Source organism: Chenopodium quinoa, unplaced genomic scaffold, assembly GCF_001683475.1.
Source record: "Chenopodium quinoa cultivar QQ74 unplaced genomic scaffold, ASM168347v1, whole genome shotgun sequence".
NCBI classification, from domain to species: domain Eukaryota; kingdom Viridiplantae; phylum Streptophyta; class Magnoliopsida; order Caryophyllales; family Amaranthaceae; genus Chenopodium; species Chenopodium quinoa.
The window spans coordinates 2,767,379-2,783,762 of NW_018745248.1; the positions used below are offsets into that span (position 1 = coordinate 2,767,379).

The window sequence follows — 16,384 nt, forward strand, 5'->3', positions numbered from 1 at the left end:
TCTGTTTTCTAAACCAACCCTTTTACAAACACAATTCCTCTACATTAGCACTAGAAACACCTAGCCATATTCGAAGTTGCCTTCGCCCTAGACGTGAAAGGTTTTAATTTCTGAGGGTTTGGTCCCAAATCTATCTTTCAATTATTTAATTTAATTGTTTTGATTATTATTTTCCTTGAAGTTACTAACGTGTGTATTTTGTTATTAGAAAGAGGTACGAGGCATCCAAGTAAGTGCTTTTAATTGATTTATTGATATTATGATATAGAAATCATGCTTAGGTTGTTATTGTGATTCCTAGTATCATGTTAGGATGTTTTTCTTAATTTGATGTTTAGGGTGACAACAATAAATTCCTAGTATCATGTCTAGGGTAACTTTAATATCAAGTATGATTAAAAGTATGATGCCTTTTATGTTCTTCCTAATATTTATGATTGTTAGTATCATGTTAGGGCTATAGCTTTGATTTCCATTGTTTAGTGACATGCTAAGGTTCGTTATTAATCTTGTTAGTATCATGCCTAGGATCTTGCTATTATTATGCTTTAACATGATTATGATTATTTTTATGATTCATGATTATTATTATGATTTTTATTTTTATTGATTATTATTATGTTGCTTGATATTTATTTTTATTGCTTGATCACACCTTTTTTACATGTTTAAAGGGAATTGGTACTTGTAATCATGCTTAATAAGATAATTAATAATCTTGTTTAGGGTTAATATGATTATAATTCAAGTGATTGCCAATAATAGATTTATTTGTGCATTAATATTCAACCAACATAGATAAACAGGTTTAGGGTTAATCATATTGATTGCATGTTAGTCAGAAAGCGCACATGAGTACGATCAGAATAAAGTAGAGGCCTATTATTAGGGCATGTTCAATCTCTTTTAGGTTGGATTTGTACCTTCATCCCCGAACCCTATTTGGTTCAAGACCTTATGGAGTTGACGATCTCTTGGATCGTTAAGGGGTGTAACCTTCACCTCGTGAACGGTTTATAAGTTCCTAAAACTTGTTGGCGACTCTTTTGCTCTATCTTCTTTACCTTTGGACGCCACCATACTTTAGTGTATGATCACAATGGGGTTCAAGTTAGGGGTAATGCTTGAAATATTCCCTACAACGCGCCCGATCGGACGAAGGGCCGCCCGATCGGGCCCGCCTTTTTCTTTGTATACTCTTCCTAGCAGCCGCGCCCGATCGAGCTAATGCTCACCCGATCGGGCGCGCCTTGCTAACAGCACTTGTTGCGCGCCCGCCTGATTGAGCGTAAGCTTGCCCGATCGGGCTCGGTTCCACCTCAAGGCTTGAACTTCGATTGGGCTTAATTCTTCGGCCCAATCCGGATTTCCTCTTTGGGTCTTGAATACTTGGTCCAAATGCCCCGGTATCACATACACCGAGCCCTCAATCACCGACTCTAACCAGTCCTGGGCTTCAAAGACAGTCGTGCTCCTCCAGAGTCCGTAGTTGCTCCATGAAAACCCGGGAAAATGCTCCAAAAGTGGAATTTCCTACAAAACTCAAGCAAAACTACGAAAACACTAGAAAACACTAATTAGTACTAAAAGTGGCTCTAAAGAGTCAAAAACACTACTAATTATGACCAAGGGACGAGGGTAAAATACTATATAAATTAGACACATCAACTGTGCCGTGCCGGGCCACCATTTCACATACCTAGCCCACGAAACGACACGACCCACATGCCTTGCGTGTCGTACCGAGCCGGTCACCGTGCCCCCATGTTTTTTTTTTAATTTAAAAAAATCAATATATATTTTTTTAACCACTTTTAATATGGATACACTATTTAAATAATTTTATTAATTCATGTATATGTTATTTTATTATTATATAATTGTTGTATTTTTATTATTATAGTTCTTTATTACTTATGTTACTTTTCTTATTAATTTATTTGAAGTAGCGAATGAGTAGTCGTTTTGCACGGGTTGTGTCGTGCCTGGCGTGCCGCATGAATTTAAGTGGGTTGTGCTTGGCCTTGGCATGCGTCGTACACTCGTGCTGGCGGGCCATGCTTGTGGGCCGAATTACTATGCCGCCCGCGGGTTTGTGCCGTGCCCGTGCCGATTGTCAAAATTGTGTTCACGGCACGACCCACTTATCGGCATTGTGCCGCTGGGGTGCTTGTGTTGTGCTCGTGCCGCCTGCAGCCGGCCCGGCCAATGCCAATCTCTAGTCAAGTTTAACTACTACTTCCGCTACATATTATTTGCAACGATTTGACATAAGGTAAAGAGGAAAAATTTCTAATCGTTGCACATAATATGTGACGGAGGTAGTATATCAAATATTTAGGATTAGAGTGAGAGAGAGTACTCAACAAAAATACCAATCAAAATGATGCAAATATTTTTTTTAAAAAAATTCAGAAGAACTCCAAATGTCAATAAAGCTTAATCACTGTAGATCTGATGATGAGAAGATAAAACCGAACGACACAACTCCCGTCCCCCGACCCAAATTCTGATTGTTTTCTTGGTTGTAGCATAAATTTCAAAGCAATAGGCGCCAACACAAACACAAACTAATTCAAAATAAAAAATTCCTTTAGTTCCAGCCAAAATAGTAGTAGCCACAAAAACACTCGTCCTTTGTCCTTTCTAAGTATTCTAACTCATCTTCCTTATCCTCCTACCCATCATTTTCTTCTTTGGGTCCTCATTCCTTTTGTGGTTCTTCATTTTCGATTTATCATAAATTATTCTAACCCACAATTATCTTATTCCTTAATTACATTTATGTAATGTAATTCATAATTCTGATTTGCAATGAATCAATTTATAAGAAACCCATTATAGTTTTCGTGTCGAATGTAGAGGGATTAATTGTTTTCCTAACAAAATGGCAAAGATTTCGCAAAGGGAAAAGATTTTGTTAGGATATGGTTCTTCTAATTCAAATTCTATGTCAAACTCTTCTAGTAGAAGAAACTCTGAAGTTGATTTTAGTGATGTTTTTGGTGGGCCACCAAGGTGTTCTACTCAAGAATATTACCAATTTGAAGATGATGATAGTATTAATTGTATTGATGATGATAACAATAATGATATTGATAATGAAAATGATAATGATTCGGGTGATGGTTGTCGGGTATCGTTGTTCGGGTTGGAGAAACCTGTGTTTGGAGAACAAGTTGGGGGTCGAAGGAGATACACCAGTGAGGATTTTTATGGAGATATATTTGGTGGTGATCAACCATTGTTGAGTTGTTCTTTATCAACAAGTGTGCCTATGCCTGGTAGAAACCCCTTTTCGTCCGCCCCGGGTTCGAGGAATATGAGCCCTTCCCGGCAAATGTATCCTGCAGCTGAGCCCTCTGCAGCTCCCTCTAAGTTCAGGTGATGCATATACTCTGTTTATTAGAATTTCAGTAACTTTAAACTGTTGTACAAAGTCAAACATTTAAAACAAACTTTTCAATTCAAATTATAATAAATTTTCAATTTCAAATTTATTGCAATTAATAATTCATTGATTAGTCAGATGTTTAAGCTGCACATTATAGATGAGATTACTTAAAAAGAATGATACATCAATACAATAAATTAATTCCAAATTCTTAGATATGCAATTGCATCAAAAAAAAAAAAATTACTTAGATATGCAATAGATAAGTGGTGGTGTATCAAAGGTACATGAATTTGTGGGTACACAATAGAGGATCTTCACGCATTTATACTCTCATTCGTTCCTAAGTAATTCGTGTATTAACATTACTTACCTCTATCATTTGTTTTTAAATTACTTGATACTTCCTAATTAAAATACAGGATTATAATTATTTTTATTTTCTCGCGCTAACCCCACTTACATATTTAAACCCTTAATTATTTTTCTCTCCCACAAAACAATTTGAGTTCCTCCATTAAATTTTTTTTCATTTAGTACCAACAAATCTTCTAAAAATAACTTGCAAATTAAAATCAAACGTTACAAGTATTGAGGAACGAAATTAATATTATTGCAATAAAATATTTTTGATTGATTAGTTATCTACTTATATCACTTACACCAGGGTTGCAAATCTAGACTAGAAAACTCAAAAGTCAAAACAATACATAAGTGTGCTACACCAAAAATTATTATTATTATTATTATAATAATAATATTATTGCAATATAAAAAATGTAAACTGTTAACATAACTATAGTGTGATAGTAAAAACCCTAGCCTCCTTTTCTCTCTTCTCTCTCCTAAACCTAGTCTCCATTGTCAATTTTAAAGGGGCTTCCATCGGATTTCACCGGCGGAAAGCCCCAATTTTTATTTTTCTTTTAAGCTTTTTGTTTAGGTTACAATAATGTCTCCCTCGAAAGAAAGAGTTTATCTCCTTCGAAAGACAAGGTTTTTTCGATCTTCTTCGAAAGACAAGGTTTTTCGGACTCCTTCGAAAGACAAGGTTTTATTTGCGCTTAATTTGGTCTCCGGTTTTACGGGGCTACCATTGATTATGGCTCGGATTCGGGTTACGGAATCAGCACAAGAATTTACTTTCTCACAAAATTGTGAAGCGACGACGGATCCACTCAAAAAGTTGTATGAGACAACGAATCGTGAATATGCTGAATTGTTATATTTATGTATTTGGATTCTTAGCCCTTCCCCGATTAATTCTTGTTTGGTTTTATTAACTTCGTTTTTATTATCGTTTATTGTCAATTGTAGATGCCGTATGACTTATATTAATGAAATTTAGCGTCCTTTAATTAGGACTTCTTTCAAAAAAAAAAAAAAATAATATTATTGCAAATTCATAGGTGCTCATGATATACGTGGAGTTAGGTGTATCAAAGAGTAACTTTTGTGCATTACAAACACCCCAAATGAGCAAACAATACCATTGGGTGCACCTTTCTTGTAAGTGTATCTGGTTGTACAATTGAGGGCCTCTACACTATATTATGATAGAAGTCGTGACAGGAAATAGAGGGGAGAGAAGGGAAGAAAAGAGTTTGAATTTTTGTTCCAAATTTTCTAGACTTTGAAAGGATTTGGCTTATTCAAAAGTTAGAGAATTGATATCCTCTCATTCTCTTCCCTTCTCTCTCCTTGGAGTCATATCCAAATAAGAGAAGACGAATCCCTTATATTTTTCCATTCCTTTTACCTTGCACTATCTACATAATCTGCTTGACATATACTTGTATATGTAGAGGTTGATGTGATGAAGTAATGGCATAACTTCCCACCTCAGATCCTTTAGGTTTTGGGAACAATCTTTTGGGACTCTCTAAAGAGATTTCCCTTATCTTCCCCCACTCAATTGACTCTCCTTACCATTTAAATTAAAATGCGACTTTGAAATCGATTGTTTGTAGAAGTTTGTTTCCTTACCTTTCATAGTCAAAGAGTTGAAAAGGCTTGTTTCCCTACATCTACAATAGTATACAATTTCATTGAGATAAGCTGCTCGATCCAAAAGCCATAGCAAAAATTCCAGTATATAGACTGAGATGAATGCTTGTTGCTATTCATAACTATCCTCTATGTAATTTGTCAAAGATTCTATCGGACTCCACACATTTTCAGTCATACCCTTTTGTTCTATATCCTTTACATTGTTGTTTCCTTTTTTCAAATGACATTTCTTCATAGTGAAAAAACAGAACCAGCAACTGCAGGGCAAGAAGAGCTTCGTGTTGAAGTGGTCTCACCCATAACAACTTAGCCTAGTGTAGATGCTTATGAAAATCAATTTTGCAGTTTTTGTGATTGTGTTAGAACTTAGAAGAAACTGTATGAGATAACAAGATTGAATATACCGAAAAGAATTTTCTGCCTTTATCATCAGGCATACAACTTTGTTTGCATCTCTTTATCTAACAGGAGGATGACTGTAAGGTATTTATTAACTATTTGCAGCTTACCAGGAAGAACGACGAGCCCAGATACTTTGACATCTACCTCATTGAACCAAAGCTCGAAATTGTCTGGGCGTTCACTTTCTAGATTTAACCAAACCAGCCAGAATCACTTTGCTTTCCATGATGATACTCCTTCGTCTTATCAACCTAGCACTTTGTCACTTGAGGTTTCTATTGATGGGAAAGAGTCATCAAGTGACAGAAATTTAGATGGAGCAGATTATGAAGGCGAGTTTACAATAAATTCAAAAGATCCAGAAGTTCATGATGAAAACATCCAGTTTCATTTTTCAATTTATAAATGGCCTAGCAAAGGAGTTCCAATTGTTGTGTCATCAAGGAAAAGAGGCACTTCAAGATCAAAAGAAAGAATAAAAAGTACTGAGAGATATTTGAGCACTAGTGAAGGGATTAGCAGTGCCTACTTGGTTATGGAAAAGCATAAAGGTGATGTAATTGTTAACGAGTCTCTTTCCTCCAGTAAACGCCGGGTTCCATCAACTTTACAAAGAGAGCGTGACCTCAAAAATGAAGACACAAGTGTACATGTCATGAGTGTAGAATGCAACTCTGAAAATGAAGTCGGAGAAGCTCCATGTGATGTACAAGAGGGTACAGAAAAAGTGTCTGATATTTTGCAGAAAAGTTCAGAAGCAGTAGCAGATGATATTTCTCTTAAAAAATCCTTAAAGAAGACAAAATCAAACATGAAATCTCTAGGTTCTCTGTTTGGCGAAGAGAAAAAAGGTATTATGATATATGCTTGTAATTTGCAAGATTTTATTTTGTTGTTGCTTCTAATTTCATTGACATAATTTTCTTTTATCTCTAAGAGGTGCTATCATGCTATGCAGGGAAAAAAAAGGCAACTACTGAAAAAGGAGGGAAGAAAAACAAGGTCAATGAAACAAAAAAACCATCTATGAATGATAGCCTATCAAGTAATATTAACAAAGGAAAGCTACATTCGTTGAACACCGGAGAAAGAGAGACTGATGATATCTCAAGTTACATTGTTAATAAAAGTAAGGTGAATAAGTCGTCCATTGGAGAAAAAGAGAAGGATGATATCTCAAGTAACTATGTAAACAAAAGTAAGGTGCATATTTCCACAGGAGCAAAAGATGGTATTTGTAAAGGCGATGGTCCTGGAAAAGTTAAAGATTTTGTCAAGATATTCAATCAGGATACTTCTTCAATAACAAAGATTAATGTTGTGGGTAAAAGTCGTAGTTGGAGATGGAGAAGCACAACCAACTTCGAAGCAGAGAAGGAAGTTCACACCCTTCCAGCCCAAAACCATGCTGAAATGCATGCTTCCTATGTCAACTTGGAAAAAACTTGGTCAGAGACCATTGAAGTGGTATTTAATTTTTACTCAATATGAATCAAATCTAAGATAACTTAATAGGGTTGTGCACATCAGATATCCAATCCAAAACCATATTTTACATATTGGATATTCATTCGAGAAATTACATTTGAATTGGCATCTGATACTACTTTTTATGTTACTTATCTAAAATTTTAACTGGTAATGGATCATATTTTCAGATAGACAGGCCTAGGCAGTATTAGTTTTCTCTATAATTGATAGTGGAAATCATCACTCATAATGGTAGATTTCATTGCGTTCTAATGTTCTACATCAAAAATCTTTCAGGTACCATCCTAACATACTTTTTATGTCTAATTTTACAGATCGACGAAGATTCTTTTTTATCAGAAGAACAAGTATTCATGGTCGATGGTAACGATACAGTTGCTGATACTGCTACCTCAGCATCAAATAATGGTTAGTTAAACCTTTTTTACGACTAAATGTTGGATTCAAATTGTTTGTCTTTTTATTTAATGCCTGCTTTGAAATTCGAATGGATAGCTAGACTGAAGTGACAGTTTCATAGTTGTCAATTCAATCCTCTCATAGCGTATTATACTTTCTATGCAATACAAGTTAATAATAAGGATTTGTTTTCCTCATTTATCTTTTGATTTAATTTGGCTTAAAACCCCAAAAATTATTTGAAAGTTTAGAACCCAGAGTTAATTCTAGTCCTTTTGATACTATCATGTTTAGCCTGGAAATGTTACAGTTGCTTATAAATACTGCATATGAAACACAATGAAATAAACCTTTTAAACTGCTGAGTTTTATGTTATTGCCTTATCATTTAATATATTCATAGATCAAACTACGTTACAGAATGTGTTTTCAGACATCCTAGTATAGTACTTGTGACAATTATTTGGGGACCAGAGGAGTATATTTTTTGGAGACACTTAACTTCATTTCTACAAAAAGTATAATCATGTCTTCAACTTATTTTAGTGAAACAAGTGATTCATTTTGATCGATCTGCTTTTGCTAGAACCAAATGTTGATGGCATTGAAGTTTCAGCTACGAAAAACAAAACTAACTCTGTTGATGACATCCTGGTATGTGATTAAACCTACATTTCTTACTAAAAATTCTATAATTAATGTTTTTGTTTATAGTATGGAACACTTGTTCTTTGTCACAGTCAGTTGTCCATGCTTCTTATCTTCAATAAACCACTTTAATTTATGTTATGACTCTTATTAATAGGATAATGGAATGATACAAGACATTGATACACAAATAGCAACTGAATCACAGGAGGAAACAAAGGTAACCAGTGTCCTTCATACGGTCATACCCCTCCTCTTCACCTTACCTAAATACAGTGAAATGCTGCTACTAATTTACTACGTTACTATTCAGATTTATGAACGTAAAGTACGCCAGTGGTCTAAAGGAAAGGAAGGAAACATACGTGCATTGCTTTCAACAATGCAATATGTAAGTGTGTACACAATTTTCCGTCTAGATTTAGTTGTTTATTTATTTAGATTATTGATGTTACACTTGATTTCACCAAGAGGGGGTATAATTATCAATAGGCATAGAAGTTGGACCAATAGTAACATAACTTAAAGTAGTAACTAAATACAAAGTGTATCCTAGCTAAATACCTTTGAACGGACCCAAATCAACTAAGATATTTAAAATTGCAAAATATGTCACATGTGATCTAAAAGACTGAAAAATGCTTTAGAAGTCGAAATTTTGAACTGTGTCAATCAATATGATAGCAACTAATATATGTATTATGTGTTCATAGGTTCTTTGGCCTAATAGTGGATGGAAGCCAATTCCACTAGTTGATATAATAGAAGCAAATGCAGTGAAAAAAGCATATCAAAGAGCTCTATTGTGTTTGCACCCTGATAAATTGCAACAGAAAGGAGCAGCTCCATATCAGAAGTTAATTGCTGAAAAAGTTTTTGATATCTTACAGGTAAATATAATTTTTAATTTTTAACAACTTTTCTCGATTAATTTTCAAGATACAAAATATTCAACATCGCCTAAAAAGAATGGAATAAGATTGTTGTTTAAGTTGTTAGAAGTTTTTATACTTCCTCTGGTTTTTTTTTTTTTTTTTTTTTTTTTTTTTTTTTTTTTTTTTTTTTTTTTTTATATACTTGAAACACTTCTTGTTGTCACACTATTTGAAGAGGTGATTAGACTAAGTCAACGGATGAATTAAGCTATGTAATTTAAACCGTTGCAACTTATCACTTTATTCTTATCGGTGTTAATGTTTTGTGAATTTATTTATCTGTTTACCTAGTCTAATTCTTCCTTACAATGCATGCTGAAGGGGTATGTTACGGGTGAATATAAACGGAAGTTAGTTTACAGTAATTGCATATATAGAATCTATCTACTTGTTAAAAGTTTCATATACTGTGATTGCATGGCATCTATCTACTTGTTAGAAGTTTCATTTACAACCACCATTGCATAGCATCTACTACTTGTTAGAAGTTTTACACACCACAATTTCATGGCATCTCTCTACTTATATCATATACTACCATTGCAAGAAATTTGACCTGGAGGTTTGACTTAGCTTCGTGGTGAAGGATTAAACCATTAAGCACGTCCACTGCACTTTGTCAACCTCTACTTTGAATGAATACATATGACATATTTATAGTACACCCAAATTATTCTTTTCGTAAAAGATAAGTTTTATCAAAAGATGTTTAAAAACTATTTTCCAAAAATAAGTATTCCAAAAATATATATTTTTGTTAAGAATATATTCTCTTAATAATAATAAGTAATATTTACTATAATTCAGATTTTATTTCACTTATATTTTCCAAATATATTAGCTTATCTTTTCCGAAAGATATACTTATCATAAAATCAAATTTTATTCTAAACTTAATTTTGCTGAAAATACTTGTCAAAAATAACTTATGTTTTTCCAAAAGGGATTTATTAAAAAATAAATATTTTTATTCTGTAAAACCAAATACTTAAAAGAAGATATGCACGTATTAGGTAAATATTTATATCATTAAAACCGACTTTTAACGACGTGCAGACTTAATATCCTATTTTAAGTTCCTGACAAGTTTCATATGCTCTAGTTTCTTTAACTGTATGGAGTTCAACCTTGGTTTTATAGACTTGTTCCAGACCGACTTTTATGTCCGATATACTTACATGAATCCTAGAGCGATATACTTCGATTTCTCCGTCTTCATGTTGTTTCTTTAAAACTCTTGTTCCGGAATCTTGTATTATTAACGTATTCTAGATCTCGGGGCAATATTCCACATTTGGAACCGCAGTCCAAGTTCCCAACTGGAACTTGCTGTCACTATTGTTTATTCTGTATTGGAACTCATAGACCAAATTCCTTTCTGCAACTTGTTGTCATCTCCACAGTCCAAGCTTCACTCTTTAGCTTGATGTCATGCTTCAATTAGGATGCTCCTTGTGTGTACCTGTTAGGGAACACCTCATGTTCCCGATAGCCTGTCAAAGGTTCCTTCTGAATCTCGTAGGAAAATACCTTCATGTTCCTTCGTGGTTTGGTTCTAATGAGAGAACGTGCTTTCGGTTCTTTCATTCCCTCTTGTTTCTCTTAAAATCTTCTACATTCCAACCCATTATTGACTTCACCTAAGTAAGTTCCTGTCTTAACATAAACACTTTAGAGAACATTAGATTGAAGTTTGTTTGTCATAAACAAACTTCAAGTGAGAGAACTAATTAAACTTAAAGCTACGTAAATACTCTTTCACCTATACAACTCATGTATGCAATGTACATATCTACCTGTTCCATACAAGGAACCTGAGAAATGTATGATAAGCAATGTATGATAAGCAATGTACATATCTACCTGTAAGAAAGTTTCAGATACTGCAATTGCATATGACATCTATCGTACATAGATTCGAAAAATTCTGATGCTACATAGATCCTAAAGCTTAGTTAAACCTATTGTGAACTTAGCACACTCAAATAGACAAATTTTTTTTGAAGTATGCAATTTCTCTTGTAATTTTGGTTAGAGAATTGCTTTAAAATTACTCTATACTTGTATATTTTGGGAAATCTAATACATTGATATTTTTATTATTTTGGCCTGTACAGGAGTCTTGGGATCAATTTAACGCCATTGGACTTCTTTCTTGACAGTTTATGTTCAATCATAACATAAATTGATTAATTTATCGACTATTTTTTGTTGAGGGATGTATTATAATAGCAATTAGTAACAGATGACTGTACAGACGATTATTTCTTTGTTCATATATTATATCTTTATTTGTTTTTCTTTGTTGGAGTGACACTGTAAATACCTAGGAATGTTTTCCAAAATGTAGTCCGATGATGAAACAACTTATACTGCCTAATTTGTCCGACTCACGTAATTTTTATTTATTTTTATTTATTTATTTATTTATTTTTTTTTGTAAACAACTAGATTTAAGAATTGTTATAATAATAGTCCTTTTGTTTTAGCCTACTAGACTTGCGTGGACCTGGTTCACAATAATATTATTGTGGACCCGAGGTTTATACACACGCAACTGATATTATTTTGGACATAGTGACCCTTATTTTGAACATAGTAACCTTATTTTTAACATAGTAACCTTTACTAAGGGCCTGTTCATATTTACTGAACTGATTGGAGCTGAACTGATTGGAGCTGAACTGAACTGAACTGAACTGAATTGAAAAACTAAAATGCATAAAAATATATTAAAATGTTTATGAAAATTAATGATAATATTTATAGTGGATTGTGAAAAATATAAAAGTGTTTTAAAAATAACTCTGTATTTTTAATTATTATATTTTAAATTATTAAATTTTTGTGTATTATATTATAAATATATATATAAATAAAAAGTATTCTTCAATATTTTGCGATTCTGAAAAATAGGTGGAAGGTTCTACAACCTATTTCGATGCCGCAAATGGACTTTTGCTATCAGTTGCAAATAATCGTTGCTTGTTGTATTCTACACAATTTTGTTCGTTTACATGAACTATGGATTCCATTCACGCACCAAGTTGAAGTCATGGGACCAACAGAAGATCATACTATAAATGATAACAGAAAAGCAGCTATGGATATTGTACGAAACCAAATAACTTATCAGATATGGGAGTCAATTCAGAGGAATGCCGAGGTAATGGAGCAACTTAATGAAGAAGAAGAAGACGAACAACTAACCGATTATGAAAGCTAGTAACTGTTGTGTAGTACTCTCATTTTGTCAATGAGTTCAACTATAAAAAAACATGTGACCATTTTGAACGACGAATATAATTTAAAATAATAATTATTATTATTATTATTGTTATTATTATTATTATTGTTATTATTATTATTATTATTGTCGTTGTTGTAATATGCTAAAACATCAAAAACAAAAAAATTAACAATTGAGCTGAACTGAACTGATTAGAGCTGAACTGAACTGAACTGATTGGAGCTGAACTGAACTGAATTGAAAATAAGTAAATATGAACAGGCCCTAAAACATGTATAACGTTTAATGTTATTGTGAATTTAAATACGACGTTATGACCCTAATTTTAACATAGCGACCTTTATTATTCATATTGAATATTTCATCAAAAAGATTAACCTCTTATAGCTTATATATTACCAAAATGACTTTTATTTCAACGTAGTGACCTTTTTTTATTATTATAGAAACCTTTTTTATATTAATATAACAACTATAGTTTCTCTAATGATAGGGGTCCACAATAAATTAGTGTGAACCAGGTATATTTAAGAATGTGTATCATTTTCTAAGCTATTTTAGACATTTTAATAACCCAAATACTTTTCTAATCTAAAATCTATAAACCTTACCCAATTTTTAAATTTTTTTAAGTGCAGCCCAAATTAGAGCAAATAAAATTTTCGTACCTCAATTTTTATCAAAATCCTACATGGTATTTGTTTTTGGGAAATTCTCTTTGATAATCACAAACTTTTATTTTTTCTCAGTGGTAAAGACTGAAACTTTTGATTATCAATGATAATCACAAAATAATATAACCAAGTCAAGGTAACTTAACTTAAATAATTTGTTAATTCTTTAACCATGGTTTAGCAATTAAAGTGCAAAAAGACACAACTACCCCCATTTAATTACCCCCAACCCCCTTTCTTCTTCCTTTCGATCTCTTTCCCCTTTCTTCTTCCTTTCTCACCGCTGCAACTCCCTTCCAGCCACCTCGCCGCTACCGAGATCCCCCGCCGCTGCTTCACCTCTCTTCCTCGCATACTCGCCCCTGCCCACCACCCTTCCCTGCATCCCCCATCCTTGCCTTGGTATTGTTTTTCCCGTCGAAACCCAAAAAAAACCCACCACCTCCCTCGAAAACATCTTGAACCCATACTCAAAATCACCATATTCGACCCCAAAAATCCCCCAAAATGAATCAGACCCTCGTTCCCTCCCTTAATTTTCCTTGTTGCTCTTCATCATCATAAATGAGCATCATCATCATCATCATCATCAAGTCGTTCGATTAAGATGTTTGATTTTGGTTTGAAATTAAATTTTGCGGCTATAAACTGAGTGAAACTGAGGCTGTTGTGCGACGAATTGGAGACACTGGTGGTTAATTCGGCGGCTAGGGTGGTTGCAGTCATAGTGGCGAGGTGATTGCGGCGGTTAGCTGATGTTTTGCAACTGAATGGTGATTCGGTGGTGCGGATTTGGAGGTGGTTGACTGCGATGGTCGAGCCGCTGTTGTTTGGGTCAATTGACGAAGCTATTAATTTGGGTGTTGTGGTGGTAAGTGAGGGGAGCAAGCTGGGCGGCTCAGGGAGGGGGCTGGTAGTTGGCTGGTGGCTAGGAAGGGGTTTGGATTTTTTTTATATCTTTTTTTTAAAAAAAAATTATTTAAAGGGTACTATAGACACCCATTTGTGTCTCCCCAAAACCAAACCTAGTGATGGGTACCTTTCACGTCGAATCATAATCAAATGAAGTGAAAGTGTGGAAAGTATGTTGCGGATTGTTTTAATTTCTTTTCTCTTCTCTCTGTTTTTGAAGACCTATTTTAAGAAAACAGCCAATCCAGTTTGGTTGGTCCATGATATGGGTCCAATAATAGTGTAGTTGGATGGGGCTTGAAAAGAGCTTTCCAATGATATATTATAAGCCTAATTCCGATGAAAATACGATTTTATCCTCCTGTACGATAATTTCTATCTAATTTTAGAAAAACGCGTTAATGATTAAGTTAGCGCCAAACGCTAGCATTAGCGTCTGACGCTAAGCTTGGCGCCTAGCGCTAGCGTTAGCGCCTGGCGCTAATGTCAGCGTGTGGCGCTAACCTCATTTTTACGCGTCAGAGCTCTTTTTTGATTTTTTTTTTATTTTTTTGGCTGATTTTCTCTATAAACAGCCTTCTAAAAAACTCCGTTTTCATTCACGAATTCTCACCAACTCTCATCAAGAAACTCTTGATTATTCTCTGTCTTTTCTAAAGTAGCCTTTTCTCAAATAAAAAATTCCGCATTCGCAAGACTTAGACACACCTAGTCATATACGAAGTTGCCTTCGCCCTAGACGTGAAAGGTTTTAATTTCTGAGGGTTTGGTCCCAAATCTCTCTTTTAATTTAATTTAATTGTTTTAATCATTATTTTCCTTGAAGTTACTAACGCGTGTATTTTGTTATTAGAAAGAGGTACGAGGCATCCAAGTAAGTGCTTTAATTGATTTATTGTTATTATGATATATAAATCATGTCTAGGTTGTTGTTTTGATTCCTAGTATCATGTTAGAATGTTTTCCTTAATTTGATGTTTAGGGTGACAACAATAAATTCCTAGTATCATGTCTAGGGTAACTTTAATATCAATTATGATTCATGTGATGCTTCCTATTTTCTTCCTAATATCATGTTAGTATCATGTTAGGGCTAAAGTTTTGTTCTTTATTGTTTATTGACATGCTAGGGTTTGTTATTAATCTTGTTAGTATCATGCCTAGGATCTTGCTATTATTATTATGCTTTAACATGATGATTATGATTATTTTAATTATTGATTATTATTATGTTGCTTGATGATTTTATTGTTATTGCTTGATCACACCTTTTATGCATATTTAAAGGGAAATTGTACTTGTAATCAGGCTTAATAAGATAATTAATAATCTTGTTTAGGGTTAATATGATTATAATTCAAGTGATCGCCAATAATAGATTTATTTGTGCATTATATTCAACCAATATAGATAAGCAGGTTTAGGGTAAACCTATTGATTGCATGTTAGTCAGAAAGCTCACATGAATACGATCAGAATAAAGTATAGGCCTATTATTAGGGCAGTTTCAATCTCTTTTAGGTTGGATTTGTGCCTTCATCCCCGAACTACCAGTCATGGTTCAAGACCTATTGGAGTTGACGATCTCTTGGATCGTTAAGGGGTGTAACCTTCACCTCGTGAACGGTTTACAAGTTCCTAAAAAACTTGTTGGCGACTCTTTTGCTCTATCTTCTTTCCCTTTGGATGCCACCGTACTTTAGTGTATGATCACAATGGGGTTCAAGTTAGGGGTAATGATTGAAATATTCCCTACAATTTTTGGCGACTCTGCTGGGGTGGATTTCTATTTTAATTCCTGTAATTTATTTCGGCAATGATTTAGAATGAGTTGATGAGACTCGAAAAGTTCTAAGTATTTCATGTGCGTAACTTTGATTAACATTATCGTCATATGCATAAAAAATATCTCATTTGAAAGACCATTCGTAATGATTTAAAACATATGATTTTTACACGTAGGATATTTGAGAAATATCTTTCACAACTAGGACCAAAATAACACTACGCAAAACTGGAAAATTTTATCGAGCACAGAAATCTACTGAGACATGTAGGAATTAGCGTCAGAGAACAGAAATTAGCGCCAGCATTTTGACTATAGCGCCAGACGACAGCTCTGTCGCCAGGCGCTAAAGCCAAAAGCTGGCGCCAACCTCTTTTTGCTTGCGCCAAATTCTTCCAATACCGAGCCAGAAATATGTGTTCTAATTTCGACTAGTTTTTAGCATTGTTTGCTCGATCCTACTTCTTGATTGAGTTTTTCTCA

General features: G+C 34.0%; 1 protein-coding gene across 1 annotated transcript; it reads left to right on the forward strand.

Moving 5' to 3' along the window:
- Positions 1–2,340: 2,340 nt before the first annotated feature.
- Positions 2,341–11,687, forward strand: LOC110711235 (J domain-containing protein required for chloroplast accumulation response 1-like). Its single transcript, XM_021889613.1, has 9 exons — positions 2,341–3,384; positions 5,909–6,657; positions 6,765–7,273; positions 7,612–7,705; positions 8,283–8,350; positions 8,502–8,564; positions 8,658–8,735; positions 9,058–9,234; positions 11,397–11,687. Exons 1-9 carry the CDS (start codon positions 2,888–2,890, stop codon positions 11,436–11,438), a joined length of 2,277 nt encoding a protein of 758 aa, XP_021745305.1. The 5' UTR covers positions 2,341–2,887; the 3' UTR covers positions 11,439–11,687.
- Positions 11,688–16,384: the final 4,697 nt, after the last annotated feature.